Source organism: Aulonocara sp. 'chitande type north' Nkhata Bay, linkage group LG6 (assembly GCF_057382095.1).
Source record: "Aulonocara sp. 'chitande type north' Nkhata Bay isolate Kocher_YH1m ecotype deep benthic linkage group LG6, A_spYH_male_GT1.1, whole genome shotgun sequence".
Classification (NCBI taxonomy): Eukaryota; Metazoa; Chordata; class Actinopteri; order Cichliformes; family Cichlidae; genus Aulonocara; species Aulonocara sp. 'chitande type north' Nkhata Bay.
In genome coordinates, this window is record NC_141349.1 from 30,727,949 (window position 1) to 30,746,500 (window position 18,552).

The 18,552-nt window shown below is 46.0% G+C and overlaps 1 protein-coding gene across 1 annotated transcript; it reads right to left on the bottom strand.

Annotated features, from left to right (window-relative positions):
- Positions 1 to 1,397: 1,397 nt before the first annotated feature.
- Positions 1,398 to 3,738, bottom strand: LOC147328106 (uncharacterized). The gene has a single exon (XM_086297635.1). It carries the CDS (start codon positions 3,054 to 3,056, stop codon positions 1,398 to 1,400), a length of 1,659 nt encoding a protein of 552 aa, XP_086153761.1. The 5' UTR covers positions 3,057 to 3,738.
- Positions 3,739 to 18,552: the final 14,814 nt, after the last annotated feature.

Here is an 18,552-nt window from a genome sequence, read left to right on the forward strand (position 1 = left end):
AAGAAAATGTCTCTGAGTGACTCGTGCAGTGGGAGACAAAAGAATGCATTCGCTAGGTCAATACATGTGAACCACTTTTGGTCCCCAGTAATTTCGGTCAGAGCCGTGTAGGGATTTGGTACAGGCACAGTGTCAGTCCTCAGCATGGCATTTATTGCTCTCAAATCATGTGCCATACGGTACTTCCCTGTCCCATGTTTTTCCACTGGCAAAATAGGTGTGTTCCAAAATGACCATCAGGGCTCAAGCACTCCTGCCTTCCACAGTCCTTCAATGGTTTCAGCTATACCTTCTTCTGCTTCAGTTTTGTGCTTATATTGTGGTCTGTTAATTGGTATGTCAGACTTCAGCTGGAACAGGACAGGCGAACAGTTAGCTAGACCTACATCTGTGGGCCCTGCGGACCACAAAGTACCAGGCAATTTTGAGAGCTCCGCTACTGCATCAGGATGATCCATTCTTTCCCTGCCATGTATTCTGGAGATTTCTTTATGTTCTAAGATCACTGCATCGTTGGACAAACAAGTTATGCGATATATTTTACATTTTGGTGCATACCAGACATTTGGAATTTGGGTGCTTTGCCAGCATGCGTTGTCCAGCGCCCGCTTGACCATTGGTCCCAGATCTCTTGGCCCATGACCCTCGTGGACCGCCAATGTAATGTGAGGGGCTGAATCCTCTCCCACATTGTACCAAGGCAGTTGTTCGTCAGTAAATTTCACAGCCGCGGCCACACCTTCTGGTCCAACATAAATGTTATGTGTTTGCACATTCCACGTCTGTCCCTCAAGATCAGACTGGAACTGTTCCCGATAGATATCGTTATCTTCCCTATCATAAAAGAGTGTAACGTGGAAAGGATCTCGCGGAGGGGAGTAGACGGCCAGGCTCATTATCCAGGGTCTCCATAGCTGATAATGTCTCAGAATGCCTTCTTCCACCAGCCTCCCCCAGTAGATTTCGGCAGTGGGTTGTTCAGAGTTCTGGACTAGATATTGAGTCTTTGAAGGTGATCCCAGACACGGGAATTCTTTTCCTCCAGGCAGAGTAACAATCAGTCCATCTGGTGAGCACATGATTGTGGCTCCCAGTTTCACAAGCAGGTCCCTGCCCATGAGATTTGCAGGCACCTGTGAGGACACCACATATTGGTGTTTCAAAGTCTGTTTTCCCAGCTTTGTCAATGCTGGATCCGTCAATGGCAGTGTCATTGGAATCCCGGAAAAGCCTACCACATTAACTGTGTGACAGGAGAGTGTTGCACTGTCTGGTGTGTCTTTCAATGTTAAGTATGTTGCTCCAGTATCCACCAGGAAGGGCAATTCAGTGCCTTCCACGGTCATCGACAGCATGGGTTCTGCCGTTCCCACGCTGTTCGGTTTCTCCGGGCTCCGTCAGTATTGCTCCCCCTCCCAGCCCCAGTCGGCTACTGGGTACTGGGGGGCTGGTGCTGCATTCGGGTTTGGAGCTTGATGTGCTCCCCTGTAAGCAACTCTTTGTCTTGGGGCTCCTCGTGCCTGGGGCTGATAGCCTCGCCTCTGATAATTTCGCTGCGATTCAGGGCATTCTCGGGACCAGTGTCCTTCTGCTCCACAGCTGTAACAGCCAGTCCAAGACACATTATTAGGATTCCCTGGATTCCGAGCCCTTTGTCCTCCCCTCACGGATCCACCACGCCCTCTCTGCGGTCCACCGGTCCCCCAATTCCCTACGGGTTGACGCTGCCTTGGTGCATTGGCGGGCCAACGGTCATCAGGGTAGAGACCCGGATCCTGATCTGGCCAGTCAGGCACAGGATCGGGCTGAGGCCTTGCCACCATTATAGTCTTATTTAGTTCTTTCAGTTCTTTTTTCTTCGCATTATATTTTTCGCGAGCCTCACCCAGCTGCAGCCTAAGCAGCTGCGCCTGTACTTCATCTAACTCTTTCTTTTGTTTGTTCGTCAAATCCTGTTCCTGCTGAAGTCTGTGGGTCACATGTCTCTCCCACTGCACCGAGTCTGCAACGGCAAAATCTGGGTTCTTTTCCAAGTCAACTGCAACCTGGTTGGGCAGCCCTGCCAGCACTGCCGAACGAAAGCACGCTCTACTTTCACCCTCCTTCCCCGGATGTATTCCTGTTCCTAACAACCATTGTTCCTTTGCTTTAGCTAAACACTCTCTGGGTGTGTTTTTGGGATCCCAAATAATTTTTGGAATGGCTCCAGAGTTAGGAGTTGGGTCCTTCTCCCGGACTGCATCTGCTAAGTCATTCTGCACCTCATGATATTTCAGGTCATTTGCATATCTGGTTGTTTGAGCTATCTGCTCTACATCTGCTAACCCACCACCCAGCATACAACGTCCGGCCAAAGCGCGAAAGTCGCCCAGCGCTAATTCTTCTCCTTCCCAATGTTCTCCCTTGGTTATTGGTGGAAGTTGTTTAACCAATGCTTCCAAATCTCTCACCTTATAGGCGCGATAAACTGGTTCGTTCTTTGGACCTGCTATTAGAGGCAGATTTAATCCAGGGTCAGGAGCTCCTTGTTCAAAACTCACTTTTCTACTCTTCCTCGACTTTCCTTTTCCCTTTGAGCTCCTAAATATGGGCTGTCTCTGTGCTTGGTCTCTCTTCACACTTCTTTTCCTCAAAATTAGGCTTGTACTTGGTTGGGGCTCAGGTCCTCCATCTTCGTCCTCCTCATCGTCCTCTTCTTCTGATGACGTCGCACGGTCTTCATTCTCCTCTTCTGGCCCTCCCTGCATTACTCTCTGCTTTATAACCTCCAATACCGTTAATGCCTCTATTAACGCACGTGGGGGCTCATGCATTTGTCCATACACTTCTCCTTCAGTTTTTAACACCAAGCTCAGAGGTATTTTATCACCCAGCCCTTTCTGTTGGGATGTAATAAGTTTACTTACCTCAACCTCCATCGCTTGGCACTCTTTCTCTGCTGCTTTTAATGCTCCAGGTGAAGCCAAACGAATAGCTTTCTTAAGCTGTTCAAGCTGATCCTTCAGAGGTTTGCATCCCCTTTTCCCACTAGGTGTCGCACCCGAGCTGTCAGCCATTCTCTGAAACACAGACTTACCTCTTCCAATGGCGTTTGTCGACTCTACCTTCTTGGTCTAGGTCACCCAGACACGCTTAACTTTCGGTTTCAGTCTTCGTCTCGCTGTTCTCGCAACCACTGGCTCCTCTTCCCCTGCTCGGTGATACACAAAGTTTAACCCAGCACTTTAGACGCTGTCCTCGCGTTCTCAAGCGTTGACACTCAATCAAAATTATTCGCCCTCAAAGTGTTAATATATGACACCAGCAACCCTTATGCGCAACGCGCTCACCTCCGTATACTTACCTCTCCAATAGTTCCTCGGATTAGTGTTTTTTCATTTATTTTAAACCCATTAACGGCGCTGCGCGTCCCTTATATACTTTACAGCAACACACCCTCAAGGGTCCCTCAACTTGTCCCGTACTAATAAGTCTAAAACCAAGAAATCACCTTTATGACATTATGTCAAAGCTTTCTCCATGTTGCACAGCCTGCCACAGGTTTAACAAAAAATCGCTGCCCGAGAAGGGTCCCACATATCAAGGTGGTCGTTTTCACAAACTTCCAGCAGACCCTCAAATAAACAAAAACAACGACCCAGGCAGGCTTCCAGTTCAGCCTCCTCAATTTCTATGCACACTGAAAACTCATGGGGAGATTCTTCTGTCTCCCCGTGTCCTACACAATTCACCTCCAAATGATCCCCTACAATTGAAATTTCAGTGTGGAATGATGCAGAGATTAACATTTCCTTATTTATTCACTATATGTAACCTGAATTTTCTCTCTCTTATCAAATAACAAAGGTTATCTTTACAATTTGTTATTGAACTACTAATTAAGTTGCTTTTTATGGTGTCAGTGATAAACTGCCCCTAAAAAGTCCACTTTATTGCGTGCTCATTGAGTTACTCCTATCAAAACTATTTAACAAGTTCAATTTACACATACTCATTAATTTGTCACGCTTATTAGTGGCTCATGGTTGCTTAAAGCCTATGTCTGACTTGACCACAGAGTTAGAGCATCATTCAATCCTCCCAGGATGACCACTCCACTTACTCTGCATCCAGTCAGCTCATGAATTAACAACACTTGCAGACTGTAACCCTTTTATTTTTTGTTTATGCCTTCAAATCCACCTTAAATCTTCTTTACCTAAACGTTGGTTTTAAACACAAACAATTCTTATATTCTATTTTGAAACGTTGTCACCATTCATATATTTACAATGTTATTATTTACTAAGCCAGCATTTTAATCGCAGACATTTATCCACATTTGCAAACAATAGTTATAGAGCTGAATGACACACAAAACCGAAAGCATAGTCCTCTCATGCGCTCTGCATCAGCTGCCTCATTTGCATGCACACACACTCTTCATCTAAAAATAGCAGCAGGCAGTCAGTGCATTGCTGACTCGACCCACAGAAATCTTTTTTATTACAGAGACGTCTTATATTTACAACTGCACAGATTTTAAACCTTTTAACACCTATCGAATTTCGACAAATTTAGCATAACAGTTTAACCGATAAACTCCCTGAGTTTTTTACGATCAATTAACCAGTATCTGTCCAACAGTTTCTGGCCTCATCTCTAAACTCCCTAACTCAATTTAAAAGTGTCCAACACCCAAGGTCCAACCTTTGCTGCCCAAAAAAGCGCAGATACCGTTCCAAACGGTAAGGAGACTCTATCTCCTAGCTTAATTCCGGGATGCCCTGTACCCCACAGCTAAACCACACTGAACTAACCCTCTTCGCCGAGAGGTCAATGTCGCGCGTCCACGACAAGGAGGGAGCGTAACCTCCGGGCTCTGCGCTTCCTACCAGTCCAACTGGCGTTCTTGAGTAATTTATAATACTTTGGAACAACAGTAAAACACCCAACCAAGTGTAAGACTGAAGCAGGTCCAACCTTATAACCAAAAAATAACCAAATTCCCTAACCTACTAAACGGTCCAACCGCATTCAATCATTACCAGCAGTCCAACTGCTTTAAATCCTCAGATTCTTATCAAAATCAAAACAGACATGCACCAGTAATTTCAGTGAGTAGACTTAAATTTTATCATGTCCAATTTGGCACACTTTGGAAATAATTCAACAGGTAGTGCCTTACCTTTTGGATAAGCCGGCTTATGCCCACTCACTTCAACCACTGGAATTCATGTCTGCCCGTCTGACCACCTCGGACCACCGCTCACACCTCCACTTTTCTCCCTTACTCAACCACCGGACGAAGCCCCCAAATGTTAAGATTCAGGAATTGAGAAAGGGTACAAGAGGTGATCGAAAAATAACCACACTGGTCCGGCCGGGTGAAGTCAAACGAAGATTTTAATTCACATGTGGGAAGATCACTGAACACAGCAATTGATCTTCAACTTACTAAAGCACAAACAATTATTTTATAACATCAGGGTTTGTTTACTGACGCCCCTTCATGCGTCACAGATACATTTTATACATAGATCAGATCAACATCATCATGACTTTTCACCTAGAAAATCATCTTCTATTTTCATGGCTAGCCCTTCCTGTCTACCTTTCAGTTCTTGTCTTGTTCCTCTTTCTTGCCGAGACACCAAGAAACGGTTCCTCTTTTACCAAGACAATTTTGCAGTTACAGCCAAACATAACTAACCTCTCCTCTAAATAAATCTAATTTAAAGTGTGTGTGTGTGTGTGTGTATGTGTTGACCTCACATGCTCTTTGTGTCACCTCTTCACCTACTGTCTGTGTCTCGTCCTCAAATGCTCTTTCTCAATTCACCTGTTGCACTTCTGACCTTTTACCAGACCAGAAGCTCACTGAGACTATGTGTATGTCTTCTACTAAATAAATGTTTTAACCAAGAACCTCTACTAAAACCTTAATATAAGAATATGAACATATAAAAGATAATAAAATAAACTGATATAAGTGTTTTGTAAGCATGTATTGCAATTCCTTCTATGTTCTAGTTTTCCCTCAGCATGTATCACCTGAACAGTCACGTCAGTGAGGCTTACGACCTTTAAAGAACCTGAACATCAACTCAAATAAGCACAGATATGCAATATGTATAAAATAATTATAACTGCCCCTGAAATACAAAGTTAGCATCATCATAAACATCTTAAGGCCATCTTAAAGCTATCTATTACATTGTTAAAGCAATGATCATACTGCAGATTATATTATGCTGGTAAAATACTTTTGTTCATCCCCACAGTATCTATGGTTTGCTGTCTTTACATGTGTGGATTGGATGGGTTACAACCAACATGTGGTGAAATTTTCATGTCAATTGCACCTGTAGAAAAATATTTACCTAGAAATGTATTTAATACCTATTTTACCCATTGTATGTGGAAATAAGTGTTTTTGCAATGCAAAGCACATCAAAAGAAATATTGTGCTCAAAATACTCATGTTCATGTTATACAAAAAGATTATGTTGTCATAAGTTTGTATCGGTGTGTGAAATTTAACCTTGAAAACATTAGCAATTTAGACTGTGAGGAAAACATTTACTGAGTCTATCTATCTATCTATCTATCCATCCATCCAGCCAGCCAGCCAGCCAGCCAGCCAGCCAGCCAGCACATAATAGCAGGGTGCAGGATGCTAGCAGGCAGGGCATACATGGAACGCCATAACCAAGTGGCCGGCATAGTATACAGAAACATCTGTGCCGAGTATGGCCTGGAAGTCCTGAGATCAAAATGGAAGACGCCCCTTAGGGTGGTAGAGAATGACCGAGCTAAGATCCTGTGGGACTTCAAGATACAGATGGACAAACTGGTGGTGGCTAACCAACCGGACATAGTGGTGGTAGACAAACAGAAGAAGGCAGCCGTAGTGATAGATGTAGCGGTTCCGAATGACAGCAACATCAGGAAGAAGGAATACGAGAAGCTTGAGAAATACCAAGGGCTCAGAGAAGAGCTTGAGAAAATGTGGAGGGTGAAGGTGACGGTGGTCTATTAAACCCGATTCTTTGATCCCCATGATAGAACAGAGAAAACCCGACACAGAGTGGTCAAAACATTTATAATTCTTTATTCAATCATCTTCCGGAAGAGAGAGCCCTGCACAGCCCAAAGCTGGTTGCAGAATCTCTAACATTAGAAGCTAAAAATGTGTCTCATATAGGTGTTATTTTGGTACTTTACACGTCACACACAGCCTCAATACAAAAATCTCCTTATATGTTACTAGTTCCTCTTTTTCTGTCAGATTTCCGGTGCAGCTCTGCACTAGACTTCCCCTTTTCTTTACTTCTCCTTTCTAAACTCTATTGCCAGGGCAACTTGTCACCCTCTGACCTAGTTCTTTGTCACCTCTGGGCCTGGTTCATAAAGGCCTAACTGTTTTTTCTCTTGTAGCAAAGGTGCATAATACAAACTGTGGCTAAATATATGCTATCCTTTTACATAAAGTTGATATTCTTTTCACTCGTGACATATGTATTGTTAAATAAGTTTAACCATTTTGTTGTTTGGTATCATGCTAAAGGATATTTCAGCTTGCAGTCTGAAGGAGCCAGGGATCAGACTATTGATCTGCTGTACTGTGTTTTTCTTGCATAAAAAGCTTTGCAATCTAAAAAGTTATAATGTTATTTGTTTAGGTAACAATAATTAAATAAATAAACCTACTGTTAGTTTAGAAAAGACTTCTGTGCCACTTTTCCTAACCTGGAAGCTGAGAGATGGCCTATTCCTGACAGGGAGACAATCCTCTGCACTTTAAATAGATGATACATCCTGCTGGCAGCAATTCCAGAGAGCAATGACCACTTGTAATGATCGTCACATTCTTCATATATCCATGTTGGGCAGAGTGTAAATACGAGGCTGAATGTCCTTTGTACAAGCAACACACTGTGTAGAAAAGTCAGTGTAGAGAAATTCAAGTAGTCAGCCTGTCTCACACTAATCAGAGTGCTCATTATATCACACAGTAATTTGCATTGCTTTCCCCCTATTGCTAAAAAGAATCATGCAGATGTTAAATGGGATAGTTAATCTGTGAGGTTTTGTGACATCACGTGCACATTGCTCAAGGACACGATAAGCGGTAGCGATCACATCCAATCACTGATACACTTTACATAGAAACTACCACAACTTTTCCCCCTCACGATGCTTATATTCTGCTGTGCCGCCGAGGGCAGCAATCATCAAGGACAAAAAGAGAATCTTTTTTAATCACTGTAGTGATGTGAAAATGAAGCCATGAACCAGTACTGAACCTCCAAAAGTTACTGAAACCTCCCCTCGATTCAGAGATGGTCTTTCCCTTTTCACATAAATGGCCTCCTTGACTCCACGCTCAAACCAGCGTTCCTCCCTGTCCAAGATGTGTACATCCTCATCCTTGAAAGAGTGTCCACTGGCCTGTAGGTGTAAATAGACTGCAGAGTCTATTTCAGCCAGGCTGACAAAAAGTCAGAGCTCTTTTGAGTCAACCATCCCTTTAACGTTAACTAGTAATGACTTCATGAACTTCTTCACAAATAAAATTTCTATCATTAGAGAAAAAATTACCAGTAATCATCCCACAGATGTAATATTATCTACAGCTACTTTTTACCATTGATGTTAAGTTAGACTCTTTTTCTCCAATTGATCTTTCTGAGTTAACTTCAATAATTACTTCCTCCAAACCATCAACGTGTCTTTCAGACCCCATTCCTACAAAACTGCTCAAAGAAGTCCTGCCATTAATTAATTCTTCGATCTTAAATATGACCAACCTATCTCTAATAATCGGCTATGTACCACAGGCCTTCAAGCTGGCTGTAGTTAAACCTTTACTCAAAAAGCCATCTCTAGACCCAGCAGTCTTAGCTAATTATAGGCCAATCTCCAACCTTCCTTTCATATCAAAAATCCTTGAAAGAGTAGTTGTCTAACAGCTAACAGATCATCTGCAGAGGAATGGTTTATTTGAAGAGTTTCAGTCAGGTTTCAGAGCTCATCACAGCACAGAAAGAGCTTTAGTGAAGGTTACAAATGATCTTCTTATGGCCTCTGACAGTGGACTCATCTCTGTGCTTGTCCTGCTAGACCTTAGTGCAGCATTCGATACTGTCGACCATAATATCCTATTAGAGCGATTAGAACATGCTGTAGGTATTTCAGGTACTGCACTGCAGTGGTTTGTATCATATCTATCTAATAGACTCCAATTTGTGCATGTAAATGGAGAGTCCTCTTCACACACTGAGGTTAATTATGGAGTTCCACAGGGTTCAGTGCTAGGACCAATTCTGTTTACATTATACATGCTTCCCTTAGGCAGCATCATTAGAAGACATAGCATACATTTTCACTGCTATGCTGATGACACCCAGCTCTATCTGTCCATGAAGCCAGACAACACACACCAATTAGTTAAACTGCAGGAATGTCTTAAAGACATAAAGACCTGGATGGCCGCTAACTTTCTGCTTCTTAATTCAGATAAAACTGAGGTTATTGTACTCGGCCCTGAAAATCTTAGAAATATGATATCTAACCAGATTCTTACTCTGGATGGCATTACCTTGGCCTCCAGTAACGCTGTGAGGAACCTTGGAGTCATTTTTGACCAGGATATGTCCTTCAAAGCACATATTAAACAAACATGTAAGACTGCTTTCTTCCATTTGCGCAACATCTCTACAGTTAGAAATATCCTGTCTCAGAGTGACGCTGAAAAACTAGTTCATGCATTTATTACTTCCAGGCTGGACTACTGTAATTCATTATTATCAGGAAGTCCAAAAAACGCACTGAAAAGCCTTCAGCTAATCCAAAATGCTGCAGCAAGAGTACTGACAGGGACTAGAAAGAGAGAGCATATTTCTCCTGTTTTGGCTTCCCTTCATTGGCTTCCTGTTAAATCCAGAATTGAATTCAAAATCCTGCTCCTCACATACAAGGTCTTAAATAATCAGGCCCCATCTTATCTTAATGACCTTGTAGTACCATATCACCCTATTAGAGCACTTCGCTCTCGCTCTGCAGGCCTACTTGTTGTTCCTAGAGTATTTAAAAGTAGAATGGGAGGGAGAGCCTTCAGTTTTCAGGCCCCTCTTCTGTGGAACCAGCTTCCAGTTTGGATTCAGGAGACAGACACTATCTCTACTTTGAAGATTAGGCTTAAAACTTTCCTTTTTGCTAAAGCATATAGGGCTGGACCAGGTGACCCTGAATCCTCCCTTAGTTATGCTGCAATAGACATAGGCAGACTGACAGAAGCGAGGCTGCCATATCGCGCCATCGGCCCCTCTGGCCAACACCAGTAGGCAAGTAGGGTAAAGTGTCTTGCCCAAGGACACAACGACCAGGACAGAGAGCCCCGGGATCGAACCGGCGACCTTCCGGTTACAGATACGCTTCCCAACCCCCTGAGCCACGGTCGCCCACAATGATGATTGTTGGGTTTTTCTCTGTATCTATGAAGCGCCTTGAGGCGACTTATGTTGTGATTTGGCGCTATATAAATAAAATTTAATTGAATTGAATTGAAAGTTTCGGCCTATCTCAGCAATGCAAAGGCCCCGGCATCCAACATCACCATGGAGGAGAGGAAGGCACTCACATCACTTAGTGATGACAACATTATCATCCGTCCAGCACACAAGGGTAAGTGCATAGTTTTGCTAAACCAGAAGGACTATCATGAGAAAATTTTGTCAATACTTATGAGCCCCTGAAACGAGACCCAGGAAGTGGCTACAGGAAGAGGGTGATAGACTGTCTGAAGCAGTTAGAACAAGACAAGGCTATTGACCGGACCTCATATCACAGGCTGTACCCAGGGGAATCTACACCAAGTATGTATGGTTTACCAAAAATACATAAACAGGGTGCACCTTTAAGACCGATTGTCTGCATGATCAACTCGGTCACCTATAACATCTCCAAGTTTCTGGCTTCGATCCTCAACCCGCTGGTGGGCAGCTCTGAACACCACATCCAGAACACCTTGGATTTTGTTGAGAAGGTGAGAGATGTCATTATGGAGGCAGATGAAACCATGGTCTCGTACGACATTACATCTCTCTTCACTTGCATCCCGGTCACAGAAGCGTTGGAGGTAGTCCGTAAGATATTACAGGATGACACCAACCTCAGCAACAGGACCACTCTCAGCATCCACCAAGTGTGTTTGCTTTTGGAACTGTGTCTTCATTCCACCTACTTCACATACAAGGGTCAGTTCTACAGGCAGAAACAGGGGTGTGCCATGGGCTCCCTAGTTTCACCCATCATGGCCAATTTGTACATGGAAGAAGTGGAAAAGAGGGCTTTGTTATCCTACCCTGGAACACCACCAAGCCATTGGTTCAGATATGTGGATGACACCTGGGTGAAAATCAAATCTCAGGACGTACCACAATTCACGGATCACATTAACGCGGTGGACAGACACATCAAATTCACCAGGGAGGATATGAAAAGTGGCAGGTTAGCCTTCTTAGACTGTGAGATTTCCATCAGTAATGGGGGACATCTAAAAGCTGATGTGTACCATAAACCTACACATACGGATCAGTATTTAAGGTTTGACTCTCATCATCCACTGGAGCACAAACTGGGTGTCATTAGGACGTTACAACACAGAGCGAACACCATCCCCACTGACATAGCGGCCAGGGAGGCAGAAGAACAGCACATCAAGAAGGCCCTGAGTAAATGTGGTTATCCCAGCTGGACTTTTATAAAAGCTGGAAAGGCACCTAAAGAAAGCTCCAGCCGATCCAGGAGAGAAGGACAACCGCTGCCTAAGCGAAAACCTGTAGTGATCCCATATGTGTCAGGAGTATCGGAGCAGTTGAGACGCATTTTTTCTAAACACCGACTCTCTGTGGCTTTTAAACCCCAAAACACGCTGCGCCAAAAACTGGTCCACCCCAAGGATCGGGTCCCCCGACACAAACAGAGTAACATAGTGTACGCTGTTAAGTGCCAGGAGGATTGCCAGGATTTATACATCGGGGAAACCAAACAACCTCTGGCGAAGCGGATGGCACTTTGTTTTTTTGGGACAACACCATCTGTAAGTTGCGTTTGCAGTACTTCAGCATCTAGCTAGCCCTACTGAAGATTAGCAAGCATAAAGGTAGCAATGATTTTTAAGTGGCAGGTAATTTCAAATCCAAAGTTTTTTCAGCTCAGCAAACATCAGCAAACACACAAACTGTTTGTGTGCAGTTTTTGGTCAAGTGTGTTGTTAGCTAAAACTCCAGCTGCTGCAGTTCAAAGAGAGAACAAAGAAAGAGAGCTAACGTCACTCAGAGATGGAGAAAGATAAGAAAGACAGGACAGGAGAGGAAGAAGAGATTTAAAGGTAAGGATTGCTCAATCCTATTTGATAAAGTGGAAATTTAAAGCTTACATGTAAGTCGATGTAAAGCAGACTGTGTTATTTAAAGGTTGCATTAAAATAGCAATACTAATAGGATAAAGAGGTTAGTTTGCTGTAGTGTGATGGATTAAAAATCTTTGTTATTGGTGCACAGGGGCTGTGGTGTTACATGAAGGGTAGCAGACATTAATTTGAATGTTAGCTGATAATGTTTAGTGTCAGTTTTGGCTGGTGGTCATGGGTCACTTCCAATAAAATGGCACGAGGCTGGAGTAAAATACATCCATCAAATGGAAGACTTTATTAAAGAGAATACATGTTGACACATCAACACACAGAAAGAATCCAACCCCCTCAAAAGCAGCTGTCTTCCTTTTATACTCTACCATTCCAGCAAGCATATGGAAAACATAAACCTCCCCATGAGAAAACATCAACGACAATATACCACATGATAGACATATTCCAATGTGTTACAAATTCTATAAATAATTCAATAATATATAAACTTCAATCACTTCTATATAAATTAAAATGCCTTAACCACACTCCCCTAGCCTGGCACATTGGTTTGCTCCAGGAGCTTATAAGATTGAACTGCTTTTACTCTTTTGCTCCACATCCTGCAAAATAAGCCACCGGGAAAGATACGTACTGTTACCACTACAATAATCTATCTAGGACAGCGGTCCCCAACCTTTTTTGCGCCACGGACCGGTTTATGCCCAACAATATTTTCACGGACCGGCCTTTAAGGTGTCGCGGGTAAATACAACCAAATAACACTAGTACCAGTATTGAAAAAAAGAAGATTTATTCATAACACACATGAAAAGACCCAGGAAAACCGAGTTAACGATAAAAACGATAACAAAATAACGCTAAAAACCGATAAAAACCTTGAAAACCATACATTTCACACCCGAGCCTCAACTCTCGCGGACCGGTACCAAACGACTCACGGACCGGTACCGGGGCTGGGGACCGCTGATCTAGGATACTGCACGTGAGAAAAAAAATGATATAATTTCCAAATTTTGACATCTGACGGAGTCTGAGGGAAGGACAGATTTGATACTCTGAAATAAATGTAATTCATGGCAAAACGGTATCAAATAAATTTGTGAGTGTCAGGAGAATCTGAAAACATATTGTCAAAAGGCTTATGTCTCTACATTGCATCATTTGTGATTCGAACACCTGTCCGGGTAGAGACTTCCAGCTCTGATTTTGAGTGACATTTCTTAGCTAGAGTGGTACACTCTTGATTGTATGCAACCCTAGCAATGCATGTATTTTCTAAAGTATAAAAGTTAGAAATAGCAGACTACTGAGCAAGAAAGAGCAGAATAGCAGAATGGTTAAAATAACACAAAATTTGCAGAAGTAGTAATTGTTGGAAAGGCTGTCAGCTGTGTGGGGGCGAGTTGCACATTGAGCACATGTTCCAGTGATCAGAGTTGGAGCTAACACATAGCAAGAGCCACCTGGCAGACTGACTCAGCATGGGATGTCTACACACGGTGTGAGTTGTGTGCGTCGCTAAAGAACTGTGAGTAGACGTGGAGCCATGCCTGGAAAGGACAGTTTTAGTCTTTTATGCCAATTAGACATTTAGTGGATGTAGAAGTGCAATGTGTATCGACCTGTTCGCTATGTGGCTAGTTCATGCTTCTAATGCTACCTGTTATGCTACATACCTGCTAGCTGTAAGCTAAACGATTTGGTGTTTGTGATATATTGTTGTTGGGTGTATTGGCAATCAATGTCATGTACTGTATGGGTTTGGGAGTAGTGTATGAAACTCGTGCATGTAGATGTTCATATAGGAATTCCCATTTGTAGTTCTGGTGAGATTCGAAGAACGCTAATGCATCATAATTCATGACTTAGATGTTTATTACATTCAGTATTCTGTATATGTTCTGTTCACAGACCACACACCCACACCCCTCACCACTCTGTAAGCCTGCGGTTGCATGACTGTGTTGTTGTTGCTGTTAAGCTGAGGAATCACAGTAAAGACAGTATAACCTTTATCTGTGTCACGGTCCGGGGCAGCGGCCGTGTGGAGAGTGGAAGGAGGACCCAAAACGCAGCACTTATTCAGATGTGAGGGTGATTTATTGTTAATAACAAACACAAAGTGGAGATGGCAAACAGAACTAAGGACGAAACTAAACTGGGATAAACTACACAGAGGAGTGGCAAACCTGAACATGAAGGGAGAACAGCAGGGAGAACACGCAGAGGATTACACCAGGTAGGAACACAGACGACGCGACGAGGAGCAGAGGAAATCACACACTATAAGTACACAAAGAGACACTGGGAAATCACACACAGGTGGGGGAAACAGCTGGACCTGATTAACCTGACGAGACAGGGGAACACTAACACCAGGGACCAACAGAGGGAGCACAAACCCAGAACCCAGTATCTGAAATCCCAAAACACAAACCATCCCAAAACAGCCCATGAATAATAAAGAGAATAATAACAATAAGGGACACAAACACAAAGTCACTCAGTCATGGCCGCAGGACCATGACAGTACCCCCCCCCTCAAGGGCTGGCCCCTGACAGCCACAGAAACACACCACCAGATCCGGGCGGGCGGCAGGGGGCCCAGGACGGAGGGACCGGGCCAAGACCAAAGACGGAGGCCCCAGAGTCCCAAACAAATGTTCACAAAAAAAAACTCACAGGGGAGCAGAGTCCAAAACACAGTTCAGGTGGCCGGCCACGAAGAAGGCCGTGGCGGCGCGTAAAGAGTTCGGGAGGCCGTCCACGAAGAAGGCCGTGACGGCGCGCAAAAAGTTCAGGGGGCCGACCGTGCAGAAGGCAACGGCGGCCGCTCAGGCGAAGAGGGTCCGGGGGCCGGCCGTGCGGAAGGCAACGGCGGCCGCTCAGGCGATGGCGGTCCGGGGGCCGGCCGTGTGGAAGGCAACGGCGGCCGCTCAGGCGACGGCGGTCCGGGGGGCTGGCCGTGCGGAAGGCAACGGCGGCCAGTCAGGCGACGGCGCCCGGCCAGTAGCCTAGCCAGCAGTCTAGAAAACGGCCGTTTAGCTCCAGACCCAAACGAGGCTGGGCCAGGAGAGGCTGAAGGCACGGAAGCCGGGGCCGCAGCGGGCGAAGATGCTGAAGACGCTGCTGCAGGCGATGGTGCGGATGCTGAAGACGCTGCTGCAGGCGATGGTGCGGATGCTGAAGACGCTGCTGCAGGCGATGATGCAGACACGAAGGCTGGACCAGACGAAGATGCAGACACGAAGGCTGGACCAGACGAGGATGCAGACACGAAAGCTGGGCCGGGCGAGGACGAAGCTGTAGCCGAAGCCGGGCTGGCCGAGGCTGAAGCAGAAGCTGAAGCTGGACCGGGCGAGGATGAAGCCGGACCGGGCGAGGATGAAGCCGGACCAGGCGTGGATGAAGCCGGACCAGGCGTGGATGAAGCCGGACCAGGCGTGGATGAAACTGGACCAGGCGAAGCTGACGCTGGAGCTGAAGCTGGGCCAGGCGAGGATGAAGCTGAAGCTGGGCCAGGCGAGACTGACGCTGAAGCTGGGCCAGGTGAGGATGAAGCTGGACCAGAACCAGGCGAGGCTGAAGCTTCAGGCTGAGGCGTGGCAGTAGCAGGTGGTAGCGCTGCAGGTGATGGTACTGCAGGAGGCGGCGCTGCAGCCACAGGTGGAGAAGCAGCCGCAGGTGGAGAAGCAGCCACAGGTGGCCGGACGGGATCCTCGGGCCCCCCAGCCGACATGGCAGCAGGTGTGGCATGAGGCTGGACGAGCTCCTCGGGCCCCCCAGCCGAAGAAGCAGGAGGCTGGACGGGCTCCTCGGGCCCCCCAGCAGGCGAAGCAGGAGGCTGGACGGGCTCCTTGGGCCCCCCAGCTAGTGAAGCAGGAGGCTGGACGGGCTCCTCGGGCCCCCCAGCAGGCGAAGCAGGAGGCTGGACGGGCTCCTTGGGCCCCCCAGCTAGTGAAGCAGGAGGCTGGACGGGCTCCTCGGGCCCCCCAGCGAAAACAGCCGCAGAACCAGTGGGCACCGGGGCCCCCGGCACACATGAAACAAAACCAGTAGGCACGTGGGCCTCTGGCACTTTTGAAACAAAACCAGTAGGCACGTGGGCCTCTGGCACATGTGAAACAAAACCAGTAGGCACGTGGGCCTCTGGCACACATAAGGAGGGCTGCAGCTGCGCAGAGCACTGACCCTGCTCAGGCAGTGACAGCCCAGTGCAGTTCACAGCTGGCATCTTGGCCACCAGGGGTCCAGAGTAAGCTGAGGGTAGTAACCCCGCCTCTGGGGAAGCCCCGGAGTGAGTAACAGTCACTAATGTTGCCAGCTGTTGAGGAACAGGTCCGTAATGTAACAGTTCATCTCCCTGCCTAGAAACAGCGGTGGAAAAACAGTGTGAAAACTGTGATTCAGCTATTACCGGAACCGTGGGTTGTAGCGATGCTAGCGGTGATGGTGGCGGCTGAGTGGCTAACTGGAGCGGCGGCAGAACAGGCAATTGCGCCCCCAGGGAGGCTAACGGCTGAGCTACTGACTGGGGAGCTTGTGGCCGAGCACTGAACTGAGCCGGAGAATGGCGATAAAGTCCTGGCTCAGAAGGGGTGGCAGAGACACAGTCTGTTAGTCTTGCAGAGGGTCTGTACACGCCCACTTGGGAAGGATCAGTCACCACGAAGGTGGGTAAGCGATCCATGCAGTCTCCCATCCCGCTCTGAATCGCCCCAGAAAACAAAGTCCCGGAAACTGGGGAAGCCAGAACATGTCGCTCGCTCACCGCCTCGGGCTGCTCGAAAGTAAAAGCAGACGGGGGGTGAAGTCCGAGGTCCAAAAGGAGGAACTCCCGCTCCCACGAACAAAGCGAGCCCAGAAGCCATGGGAGACCGGTCACCAGACGCTGTAGCCGCCTCTCTATAGCGCGCTGGGACGTGCCACCCGGGCTTTCCAGCCACAGGTCGATCAGCTCCTGTGTGGCATCGATTAGATTCTCCCGTAGCTCCTTGGACGGGTTAAGCGCTGCTGGGTCCATCTTGTGGTCGCGTCGTACTGTCACGGTCCGGGGCAGTGGCCGTGTGGAGAGTGGAAGGAGGACCCAAAACGCAGCACTTATTCAGATGTGAGGGTGATTTATTGTTAATAACAAACACAAAGTGGAGATGGCAAACAGAACTAAGGACGAAACTAAACTGGGATAAACTACACAGAGGAGTGGCAAACCTGAACATGAAGGGAGAACAGCAGGGAGAACACGCAGAGGATTACACCAGGTAGGAACACAGACGACGCGACGAGGAGCAGAGGAAATCACACACTATAAGTACACAAAGAGACACTGGGAAATCACACACAGGTGGGGGAAACAGCTGGACCTGATTAACCTGACGAGACAGGGGAACACTAACACCAGGGACCAACAGAGGGAGCACAAACCCAGAACCCCGCAGGACCATGACAATCTGTGCGTCCTGTGTGTTCTGACCGACACCCCAAGGTGAACACCACTGCTATTCAGCCAACGCCTATACAGTCCTGGGTTCAACCCAAATTAACAAGTAATAGAACAAAACACATACATAAGCAACTGGACGAAAAGAGGAAGAATGCAAATGGACAGAAACAGAACACAATCGTGTGAATTGTTTACAGTAATCACACAATTTAGCTGGGAGACTATAACACATGGGAGACACAGCAAGATAGAGATCACAACACGACACAATGACAAAAAAACTATGAGAAATGCTTTTTGTTTTGTTCATGAATAACACCATGTTGTGACAAAATTCACATTTTTTGAGACAATAAGCAGGCATTTAAGTACAAAGACAAAGCAACAAAACAAGACTGTGATATCTCATAAAGATTGCATTACAGTAAAGTCTTAATGCATGCTCAATCATCCAGGTAAGGAAAGAAGAGTTGATTCTGTTCATCTGGATGTAGCTTTTCAAGTGGGAGAAAAATTTCTTCAGTCATCCAAGTGACTTCTTTAGTCTCAGCTGACTGCAGGTTTCCCCAAGCTTATTAACAGTATATTTGCATAATAACTGAAACTAGCACCACTGGTGAACATTGGGCTGTGAAGTCAGTTTCTTGATTATTAATATGCAAATTGAACATTGATCAAGAACCACTGATCA